The sequence below is a fragment of the Scomber japonicus genome, chromosome 20, assembly GCF_027409825.1.
Source record: "Scomber japonicus isolate fScoJap1 chromosome 20, fScoJap1.pri, whole genome shotgun sequence".
Lineage (NCBI taxonomy): Eukaryota > Metazoa > Chordata > Actinopteri > Scombriformes > Scombridae > Scomber > Scomber japonicus.
Genome location: NC_070597.1, coordinates 21,663,111 through 21,675,681, shown reverse-complemented (window position 1 = coordinate 21,675,681; position 12,571 = coordinate 21,663,111). Strand labels below are relative to the sequence as shown.

Genomic DNA, 12,571 nt, shown 5'->3' with positions numbered 1-12,571 from the left:
TGCGTCATGATTGGTTCAATTTTCCTGCGAAGCACATCCGCCCGTACGAGGATGCTGATTGGCTCCAGCTTAAAATCAGCTTCATTGTATCAATCAAGAAATTGACAATCAAGCGTGGAAGGCAATCCAAATTAAAGGCATTAAAAAAAACCCAGATCTATATTCTTAAACAATTTATTATAACAGATCCACAATCGCAAAGCTCAAGCTCCCAAAAATGACAAGACAGTTTGGTTTCATCTGTTGAGTTGAACCTCTTGTAAAATAACAAGCTGTCAAAACGATTTTTCTGTACAGTGCTCTAGCGACCTCTAGTGGATCCGACCTAAAAAACAAACCAAAAAAAAAGAAAAAAAAAAGGGAAAAAAAACAAACAAACCAAAAAACAAAACAGTGCACCAGATTGTGAACGACTCCTCCATTGTGACGAGTTTGGTCAAGGGGCATGTCTGTGTGTACAGATTTTGCTATTGATGATATATCTACATTCTAACTGAAAAAAGGGGGCGGGAGAGGGAAAACGATCATATTGTGGTGTTTTACAAATGTATAATATATTCAGATTGAACTCGTCGTCAGCCGTAGATGTACTACCTTCATATGCAATACCCTCATGCAGCAGAACCAAAACAAAGAGTGAGATTATTCACACATATGTTTGGAACAAATAAGTCCAGTTTTTATTATTGTGTTTTTCTGTTAATGTAGCAGTGGCGCTCCAACCTGAACATTGATAAATAAAACACTGACAAAATTGTAATCTTTTTTTTTTTTTTTTTCTTTTTTCTGTAAGGATCGTTTTGTCATCCCTAAGACACTGTGAAGAAAGAAGAACCAAATTTATCATCATTCCACACAATTAGATTTTTTTTTCCTTGACCAATGTCCTTTATGCAATAGAATGTTTTTTTTTTTTTTTTTCCTCTTTTAAAAAAATCCAACTCATCCCGGGAAGAACGTGTTGGGGGGGGGTTTGGGGGCGGGGGAGAGGGGAGGAGGAGGAGTTGGGGGGCGTGGTGGCTGCAGTGTTGTCTCCCTGTCCAAAGGCCCCTCAGGAATAACTTGATGTTTTGCTACCAACATCATCCTCCTGCGATCCCATACTCTGAAAAGAACACGAGAGCGTCACATGTTAAGAATGTGTTTGGACTGGTTCCTCATAATCTGCTCTTCCGTAAACAACACCTGTCTGTTGTTATGTCATGCTAATAACCTAGGGTGGCTTGTTCCAGGAAGCTGCTTTACAATTTAATCATATGAATAGATTTGATGAACCCAGAAAACCCACAACGAAGCTTGTACTTGCTTCAATCGACATCAATAAACTCAATTATCCTGCTTGTTGAAACACTAGATAATGTTAATTCTACAATGATTCATCATTCTACCAAGCAGAGATGCATATATCAATATATATAGACTGGGGAAGCAGATATATCAGCAATATATCAGTATTGGCTGATATTCCCCTTGTTAACTTACATCAGCCTATCTGTAAATAAGACATAATTCATCTATGTCAGTGGCCGATGATCTGGTTACTTGTGGTTGGACAGTCAGATTCAAACAGTAGTAGCAACAGTAGTTATGGAAGTACAGAAGGTAACTGTACAGCAGGATAAAGGGATTTTGAAGCAGTTGTTTTTCAAAAAGAAAAAAATAATTTCTTGTGAAAGTTATTAAAGATCATTTCATTGAATATTTTAAAAAGCAGTATCGGCATGGGCACTAACCCTAACCATAACCCTCAGTGCATCCCTAATATATACATAAGACACAATGCTGTTTAAATTCCACAGAGCAAAATCTACCCATGCATATGTTAGAAAAGGTCACAATATATTTGATGCTGTTCAATATCATCTCACCTTCTGCACAAATTGTGGGTTTACTGTGATTTCTTGATCCATAGACTTTAGCTTCTCGTCCAGCTCTATACATTTCAACATCTGAAAGTTAAAAAAAAGTAACACAAGTCAGTTAGATGTAATTAATATCCAAACATTCATGCAAAGTAAGAAAAACAACAGTGAAGTTGAGCATTCCCCTTCCTCACCTCTTGGTCAATTTTGTGGAGCATTGCTGGGTTGTTGTATTTTTCGGGGTTGTCGTGGAAGCAGACCATGCCGTCCTTTTGGTTAATGCTAGCATAGATCTCACCATCTTCAATCTACACAGGAAGCACGAGGAACATCCAACATAATATTTATAGCACTGATCGATAGTTAAAGCTTCAAAGTTATAGTTTTAAAACTGTTCATTCAACATGGAATCGGATTAAAGATTAATAAATAAAAAAAACTCTTTGAACTACTAAAGCTGGATATAAAGTCTTAGATATTAAAAGAACTAAAAAACCTGTCTTAAATACCAGAATATGTCTTTACTTTGTAGAGCTGAAAGAACATTTTTAAAATCAGTATTAATAAAGATATCCTTCTCACCATGTGTAAGACGTATTTCTCTGCTTCCTGGGGGCCTGACAGCTGCACTCGACTCGCCATGTCTTGCAAAGACAGTGTCAGGAAGGTCTGGGGGGGGGACAAAACACAAACATATGAGGACAGGTATCAGACGGAAATATTTACCGACAACTGCAGTGTTGGTTAAACTGCAGTGGAAAGCCTTGGATTTGGTTGCCAGGAGCTCAAGTTTATAACAAGTTCCATTTATCATCATTCCTCTCTTTACAGGTTATGTAAAAAGAAAAAAGAAAAAGTAGGAATGTAATATATACGGTCCCTGAGGCCATGGAGCAAAACACATAAAAAACAGTAAATGAATAGAAAACAAGTAGAGAACAACAGGAGCAGTGAACTTAGATGCTACACTTACTGTAAGATTAAAGTGAAAAAACATCAAAGACTCTGAATGCTGGAGTGCTGAGGTGCTTATGTAAGACTATACACCCCCCCACACACAAACACACACATCATCTCCCACCTCCCGCTTTCATCTTTTCTTATTGGATGATGCACAATACAGAGACACACAGGAAACAAGGGAACACAGTTATATGGTTGGTGTTTTAACTCCGAGTGTCACTTCAACTATTCAAAGAAGAAGGTTAGACACTTTGACAGATGTGGCAATAGAGATGACTTTAGGATCATCTTGAGAAAACATCTGGATAACTGCACTGAGTATTGATATGGAGTGTATTATAGGGATGATTTGGGTGCTTTTGAAGGATATTTAAACGCACACACACACACACACACACACACACACACACACAGGAGAACTAGAACTGGAAACACAAGAAATACTAACAAATGTCATGATATAGACAATATATTGATTAACAAGGACAGCAAGCTCTTGTTTCCTTTTCCGAGCAACAGCTGGTTTTCAGATGCTACACAGCTGTACAGATGTGCGTTATGAGCGTGTTTCCTGTCACTTCAAATTAGCTGCGCTGAAGTCGGAGGAATGATGAGACCCCTCAAGCATATTTTTTCCACTGGTACTTTCTCATGAGAAAGTATCAGTGGAAAAAATCTTAGAAATGTTGGAATTAGGAGGCCCGGCCCACCTTTGTTAGCCTCTGGATGTTCTTCTTGTACAGGGAGGAGAGGCACTGTTTGACCAGGCCCGTGTTGTTGTCTCGTGTGAAGGTCTCGCTGTGTTTGTTGACCACGTTGCGCAGCTCGGCCGGGTTGTTGGTGGTGTAAATCTGGGCTAGCTCGTGGTACGCGTTGCTCAGGGGCTGGAGATAGAACATAGAAGAGGAATACACAAAACAATCATTTTACATTATTAATTCAGCAGTCACCAGTCTATTTATACCCACGCGCGGGTGACCTAACGCTCGACTCAGCACCTGAACGCCTCGCGCTATTCTTCCAGTCTAGACATGGCCTCAGAGCTTAATGGTGATTGGCCGATGTGTGGACAGTCCATTAAGCTGTACAGACGAGGCGGTCGGCCATGGCGGAGCTTTGCTTTGTCATCATCTGTCAACGGCAGCTCGCATATTTGCATTTCTTTGCTTCTCTTTTGATTTCACTACAATAGTTCTGTCCAGTAAGTGAGTGCAAAGTGGAGAAGCTGGTAACAGCCGGTCTAAGCTGCTTAAAGCCCTTTAGACTCTGTAATAACAACAACAACAACAACAACAACAACAACAACAACAACAAGAATAATAATAATGATGATGATGATTGATTAACTCCAACACAATCAACAGATTTTTAGATCATGTAAATGAAAAAGGTAGTTGAAACCTTATTCAGCTGTTAGACACATATACAATTACTCCAGTTTAACTGCAATATACATATATATTTATATGTTTTCACTTTAAAATCAGAGGAATAATAATATTAAACTCAGGTATATTAACATTCAACACCAATATTACTCTTGTACATAATGTCACTATTATTTTACTATATCTTTTCCTACTATTGTTTTTTCTTCTTGCTTCTGTTCTGACATGTTATTTATTGATCTTTATTCTTTATATTGAGGCTCTTTCTTCCTATTTTTATCCATTTGCTGCTGCAATAATGTACATTTACCCACCGCGGGACAAATAAAGGAATATCTTATCAAATATATCAAAACACCTAGAACAGTAATATCACAATAAAACTTCTAATTAAAATAAGAGGTAGAATGAGTGTACAATATGATACAAAATGTATGGTACAAAATTCATAACGTCTATATAATCCTTACACAAATGAAAAGTAGAACACCCAAATCTCTAAAACAAAAAACCCTACACCCACCTCCCTCTCTCCCCTACAGAGACAAAAAGAAGAGAGAATAAAGGTTGCCTGATTTCCTCAAAGTGTTTCACTTTTTCTTGTATAATAAATCGTTTTCTCTCTAAGTGTGTCGACTAGTTCTGTGAGCCCAAGTTTCAGTGTTGGGATTTCTTTCTTTTTTCCCCAAAACAATAGGATAAGCTTCTTTTCTTTATTTTTAACAGTGAGTAATCCGTATGTTAAGAGGTGCCACTGTTCTACTTTCACTTTCCCCACCAGTATTGACATGGGGTCTGGGTCTATCTGAACCTTCAATACAAGTGACTAATAATAACCCTGTGCTTTGGGACAGAGCGCGTAGCGTAGCTGTGATGTAAATGACCTACACACCCCCCCCCCCCCCCCACACACACACACACACACACACACACACATATAATAAAAACCTCTCTTTGTTTGTACATTAAGCTTATTTTAATGCTATATGTTACTGTGCTGCTACATGCTACAAGTAACCTCATCAAATGAGTTTGCTTGTTTTCAGTAAATTTGAACTGAGAAGATAAAGATTTCTTTTTATTACTCATTTTATGTTCCATCATATATTATATTAATGTTTTGCTCTTTTAGCCCCTTTTAATGTGAAGCACTTAGTAGACGTCATTTCTTTTGTTGTAAATCACATTGAGCTGCAATTTCTTTTATAAATAATAATCTAATAATAATAATAATAATAATAATAATCTGCTTCTAATATAGTCAACCCAATATTTAGTAATGAATGCTGACATCTTTTGAAGATATAATTAAAGCATACATAATGCTGTGAGATGTTTCCTGTTTAAACAGAAACACATTTTGACTCTTAAAGAACTATTGATCCTGACAACACATGTCTACTCACCTTGATGAACCTCCCTACTATTTGTGAGGTGTATTTGGGCAGCTGTTGCACTTTGCCGTGGAGAATGAGCGACACCAAGATGTATTTCTTATAGGCTTCCAACATGATGTGGCTCACTGCCATGGCTGGAGTGGTTATTGCCTGATGAGAGAGAGAGAGAGAGAGAGAGAGAGAGAGACGATGAAATATATAGATTATCTGGGTATACAGCGCCTTCAAACACCAGCGAAAACAACTGCTACGGTAACGCTGTGACATGATGACGTACCTGTTCATAAAAATACAGTGCTCTTTCAAAGTTTTTGAGGCCCGTGTAGATCATGCCACCGTAGTAGTAGTAACATAAAAAGTGCTTTGCGTCGTAGGCTCCGTTCTCCTTACAGATGTCCATCATGTCGAGCTCCAAGAAGGGCAGGGCGGGCTTGAAACACTTTGCTAACAAGCACAGCTGTAGAGGAGAAAGGGAGAGGGGGGGGGGGGCAGATAGACAGAAAATGAGAATGACTTACTGGACATAGCATTAGAGGTAAAGATTTAAGTCAACCTGACTGTGCTGGGACTGAGTCTGTGAATTATTTAACACAACCTTTAAACCACAGAGTCAACAATCGTGCATGTGGGAGAAGAAGAAGAAGAAGCTGCATTGTTCAAATTGAAGCCTGTTTGTTTTATTACAGTCACATGACCTCACAACTCACCTGACACAGGTCTGCATGAACTGAGGTAAGTTGGTTTGTGTTCATCTGCATTTTGTCTATCGCCTGTTTTAGGACAACGACACCCCTCAATGGCTGTAGAGGACGAGAAAAAAAGAAACAGAAAGAGGAAAACATGAGTTATTCAGCTGCAGCTTGCTTGCTACCACACTTTCAAATCCATTCAAATATTTATATGAAGGAGGGAAAAAGGAGAACATGCTACACTCTAGGAGGAGGGGGGGGGTGGAAGTCAGTGCTATTACATGGCGGTATGAGTCATTTAGGGGGGCTGTTTCTCATTTTAACACTTTCATTATTGATTCATGTGTTGATTTAAATATTTTCTCCAGGATTCATTTTGTCTAAAAAAAAAAAAAAAAAACATCTTAAGAGGTGATGTTTTAAAATGCCTCTGTTTTGATTGGTTGGTGCAAAATCCATACATGCTCAATTTACTTATAAATGACATAAATGACACATGAAACATTCAAATTCTCCTATTTTGAGAGGATGCAATGTCATTTTTTTCCTTTTAAAAAATAACTTAAATCATCATTTGATTATTAAAACAGCTGCAGCACTACATTTGCCAACAGCTGAGAGGAAACTGCTTTCGAGGGAACGTGCATATGACATTTAAAAACACACAGGCTAGCATCAACAATGACACAAACACAGTAATGACAACAACACAAAAACCACAAATACATGAGGAAACACACAGGGGGGGCCGACACAAACACGCTTACTCAAGCATTTATTCTGTTATTCTATAATTGTTCTCTATTAGGAAACACAGCCTGGGGTCAAGTGCTGCTGAGAATTACAGATTGCTTATGTGTTATGTCAAACTGTCACCCTGTTCACACACACACACACACAACAATCCACTATCCTGACTATCTTTCCTCCCGCCTGAGTCAGCGCTCTTACCTGTTTCCGCTCTACGAGGGCGTTTGTCAACTGGTGGCAGAGACCAGCAACTGTGAGAGGAAGCAGAAAAGGAAGGGAAAGGGTTAAATGAAGACTAGAGTAGAGATTGGCTGGATGGTTTAGTGGTTAGCTAGTGTCACCTTCTGGTTTTGTACATGCAGAGCTTTACAGGAAGCAGGTTCAATTCACTTAAAATAACAATGTGACTGTTCTTCCTCAAGCTCAGAGGCCACACTATTTATTACAATCCATTTGAATTATATATTTAAGTGCTTGACTCTTGAAATCTACATTGCAAATATCACAATGTGGAATAAAGGAATGTTTTCTTTGCGAGCAGACATGTGGCCAAGCTTCAAGCTGAGTGCAGAGAACACCACGTCCTCAACGGGTGAGATGAGAGTCGATCAGCAAGAGGGGGGGGCAAACAAAAATAAACAACCTGTTCCTCTTTCTACAAAGAATTGTGAAACGGAGCAGCAGGTCGCACAGATGCCTTCTAAATACCTGCGAGAGAGAGAGAGAGAAAGAGAGAGAGAGAGTTTTGTTTTCATCAGCACTTACAAGTGTCTGTTGCATATCTAATGTGCTCCCCGTTGCAGGTGCTGATGAAGAGCTGAACTTGGGAGAAGAGCGTCTCAAAGTCAGGGATGTTTGGCATGGAGAACTTCACAAATCTGAAGGGAAGAGATTAAAAAAAAAAAAAACAAGAGTGAGAGGCGTACACTCAGCTGATACTGGAAAGGTTTTTATTCAGCTTGTTCGCATTGAAAAGTGTGAGATGCAGAAGTGAAGTCATAACTTTCATATTCAATGCAGCAGGAACACTCCTGGCTTCACTAATAACAAGAAGTCATCACTTTCTCTGCATCACACATTATTAGTTAGACATACAACAGGTGGAGTGTGGCTGCAGGACTTTCTCAACATTCTTCACATTCTTACTAAGGATGCAACACACTGGGAATATTCATGCACCTGCACTGGAAGATATGGAGGGTATTTTTTGCAGTGTGTGGGCAGGGCACTTCTTGCAGCGTGGAGAGGAGTAACGCTGAATGCAAAGCAGATTTTTTTTTTTCATGCAACAATATTACGTTAAAATTCAATGCCAACATATGAATCTGCGTCTATTCGCTTCGTATTTGCGTGAATTCAAACTTTTCACAAATTGGCATCACGATATCATTTTTTCAGCATCCTTTTTATACATTTATTGCGATTATTCATTTATTGCTGAGTTTATTTTGGGTCTGTATCACTTAAAGATCTGTAGTAGCTGTCTGAGAAGTGCAGTATATCAACAGATGTTTTTTTTTGGGGGGGGGGGGATTTGTGAGACTGGTTAATGTAGTTTACCAAAGCAAAACCAACAGAGAGGAGCTGATCATGTACTTTTCAGTGCTTATAAATACATGTTTTTATTCTAAAGCAATAACTGCTCTAAAAACTTGATCCTGTAATAACAGCAACAACAATTTTTGAGTGTAATATTAAAGGGAATCATGCAATATTGGTGGCAGTGAGTGGAATGTCTTAGTTTTAGTACTAATTACTCATTTATTTTATTCCTTTACAAGCACCTTCTTTCTTTTTTTACTTAAGCTACCGTAAGGATTGCTTTCAATGTGGTTGTACAATGATAATAAAGACTATTCTAATTCTACTGAGCTGTCTCTTATTGTCCAGCTGTGGACTAGTGCATACCTGCTGTTGCTCGCTGGCTGTTTGGAGCGAATAAACAGAAATAATCTTGCAGCCAAACACACACGAATTACGTGAGGCGAAAAATAACCTCTGTAGTACCCACAGGAAGCACAGTACTGTTCTTAATGCCTGTTTGAATGTTGATGTCTTCATTTAGTTCTTATTTTTTGCTGAAGGGCCACAAGCTTACTTTCACTGTGTTTTACCAGCGACCATAAAGATCTATTTATCTATCCATAAATTCACTTTATGTTTGATATGAACACAATTTTAAGTCAGCTTTCAGTCAGTCGGCAGCAGCAGGAGTCACCACATTATCAGCTAGTGCTCTATTAACCAAAATAAAGCAACATTAACCAGGTTAACTGACACTAATAACACACTTGTGGCCAAATAACGTGTGCCGTCTCTGCTCTAAATAAAGCACCTCTGCTATTTTTAATCCAGCTGCTCATTACTGACTGACTGTCTGTGGAATTGTGCAATATTCTGTCAACTGCTGTGGTGTGTTAGTCATGTTAAATAAACAGTAAGGTAACCACTGTTGATGTAAACACTCATATTATAAGCTTCTCTTTCACATCCAAGAGAAGTTGGTGTTGTAAGTGAAATATCCCACCACTGAAAATCTAATCAAATTGGGGGAAATGGGAATTAAATGGATCCAATAAATCAGTGGTAACACTTTCACCCTCTGCTAGAGACCGCAAGAGAGTTTTTGACCTGGGTGAAATCAGGGTGGAAATGTATGGTACTCACAGCACAGCCAGCACGCCCAAGGAGTGCTCCTGGATGTCCAAGGCTCCCAGCACCGTGTCCAGATGGGACAGATTTTTGGCCAGCAGCTCCCCGCTTTTGTTGATCAACTCGCATAGCTGAGTCATCTGGCCTGGAGGGGTGGAAGAGGGAGAAAAAATTAAACCACTTTTGGACCTATAGATCATTAAAGGATCGACACAATTGTCTCGAAATGTCTACGGGCACTCAAAAACAGTAGGTGCAAATTCAATTTTGGAAGTGCTATTTTTAAACAGGCCTGCTGCTTGTTTCTTTAATTAGACTGTTATACTTGGGGTTCAATGTCATAAAGTTTCAAGCACACAACACAGGCTTAGTGGATGCTATGAGTGATGCACAAAGATTATACAAAAACTAAAAATGTTATTGCAACAGTGTACACTCCCTGCCATTGTTAATAATTAATTTAACCTGCAAGAAGAGGGATATACTTCTTTAAAGAGTGCTTAGGGGATTTTCTTTAGCACTGAAGTAGTCAAATTAATGATTAATTATCTATTTTCTTGCCAATGACGGACAACAGGCTTTTCTTTACAAACGTAGAAAACATCTATTATATTAAATGCTTTACAAGCGTCGTGCTGTGGCGGAGTATTTCAACAGAAATCGGCCGGTCAAGTGTCCTGTCAAGGCCTTGCAACAGAGGTAATGCAACTGAGATTGACATACGACTCAGAGCCAATAATTTTCCTTAATTCCGTTCGCGAGCCAATCAGGTGGGGTCAGGGCGGGACTACCGGTAGGCAGTCCCCAGAAATTATTTTCTAGATCAAAAACAAAAAAGTATGATTTTGACATTTTGTTTGATGAGCTACGCAGCCCGCGGTTACCCTTCACGCCCCCGTGTACTAACGCATCTCCTGGTGACACTTTGCACAACTCTAGTCCCCAGAGAAAGTGATTTTTAGCGGTGTGTTTACATGATAAGGCAAAAAAAGAGGGCTCTGGCCAGTTTGGGCTGCCTAGCTATCGGCAAGGCATTGGATAGCATACAGTAGCTAACTAGCTAGTAGTTGCCATTTGAATGAGTTTAGCAAGCCTACCTTGAGCGGAGAGCTGCCGCACATTGTTCACAAACTGCTCCAAGGCTGAAGCCATTATTTCCTGGGTCCAAAGTGGAGGTAATTTGCACTGTTTTTCATTCAAACGTCAGAAACAACTCCGTCCGTACTAAGACAGGGGGCCACACAGCCGCCACTGAGGAGAAGCTATCGCGAGATCCTAAGAACAGAGCAGACTGCAACGAGATTTACAATCCGGGCGACGCATTCTTAAAGGGCCACACATATACGTGTATATATGTCTTTCGGGCCACACACCTCCATGAGTCAGAGGAACGATGTAATGATAGTATTTGTAACGTAGCAGCCTCCGTTTGTGTAAAAGTATTTATTTATTATTATTTTGTTTGTCCGTATGTGTTAAAAAGGCTGCAGTAGTCAATTTTAGACCATAGTGCCAGCTTTCCCTTTAAGGAGGAATAAATACAGGATCTGACGTAGAGTTTACCGGGTTTTTAACAAAGATAGGTTAAAAAATAAGAGCTCCACTCATTTTGAACTTTAAGTGACCCATTTTCACACAGTCACTTTCATGCAATTAAACCAACAATGCAACTACTGCAAAATACCTTGTTGTCTGTGACCATTATTGATTGAGGTTTGTTGTTTTTCGATTATTGTTTTTTTTTTTTTTTTTACAGATGAAATACATCAAGTACTCAAACTGTTATTTTGACAACCGATGAATCAGCTGTATTTCAATGTTGGCATCCATTTCTCTATAAGCATCTATTCTGTTAAGGGTTCAAATACAGCACCGTCTTACTGTAATGCAACAGTGCCAACAGTCAAGTCACAGCAATCCAGCTACGCATCTATTTTGAAGATAATTATTGAGAAATGTAATATGTTCATGAGCTATCCAGATATCTAATGTAAAATAAGCAGATAATGAGCATTACAGCACATATGTTCCTTGGACTGTAGCCAGGAATTCTCATATTTGGTATGCTTTTACCATCATTTGTCTATTTTCATGAGCAAAAATGGTGATGAGGATTAAAAAAAAACCACAAACTCAAATTTAGGAAACTTTTATTTTGTCACATTTCCAGTCAACTTGTTTTTCATCTTCTGCTCATATCTTCATACATTCATGTTGGCTATTGTCACTTCTTTACAGAAACAGCCTACTATGTGAAAAAATAATGAATGTGTACCAGCACTAAGTCTGTATTCAAGTCAGGTGGGCCAAATGTTATTGTTGTGTTAATTATGCCCAAAACTATATGTTAACTGACACAATTTGCACAATATTAATAACAATGTGTTTTTTTCTTTGCAATATTGTTTAACCCTTACATAATTGGTTCAAATCTGACCCATTGTGACATTTGAAAGCAATAAAAACACATTCTTGACCTTCTTTAAACCTGGGATTTTATTAATTTTTTAAAAGTGACCCAGAATGTACATAAATATATACAAATATTTCAATATTTGTGCAACTGGAACACAAGTATTAGGGTTAATTGAAGGTTTTAATGGTTAATATGAGACCTACCATTCACGATTCATAAATTCATAGAAATAATTAAAGCTGTCATGTTCTTTTGTTTTAGATAACATGAGATCATAATATAGTGTGATTGTGAATGGATTTTCTCTACAAACAAATAGTGTCAACCCTAAAGAAAACACTCTGGAACATTAATAAAGGATCAATCTCTCATTTATTAAAGACTGATAACATATATATGGATGAAAATACATTTGTGGCTCAAATTTTGGCTCAGGGACAAATTATAAAGGGAT

General features: G+C 38.5%; 1 protein-coding gene across 1 annotated transcript; it reads right to left on the bottom strand.

Annotated features, from left to right (window-relative positions):
- Nucleotides 1-158: 158 nt before the first annotated feature.
- Nucleotides 159-10,944, bottom strand: cops3 (COP9 signalosome subunit 3). The gene is made up of 12 exons (XM_053341782.1): nt 10,799-10,944; nt 9,717-9,846; nt 7,815-7,927; nt 7,251-7,300; nt 6,318-6,410; nt 5,888-6,067; nt 5,620-5,760; nt 3,536-3,709; nt 2,445-2,531; nt 2,057-2,170; nt 1,869-1,949; nt 159-1,105 (listed from the first exon to the last, which is right to left on the bottom strand). Exons 1-12 carry the CDS (start codon nt 10,851-10,853, stop codon nt 1,052-1,054), a joined length of 1,272 nt encoding a protein of 423 aa, XP_053197757.1. The 5' UTR covers nt 10,854-10,944; the 3' UTR covers nt 159-1,051.
- Between the last annotated feature and the right edge of the window lie 1,627 nt (nt 10,945-12,571).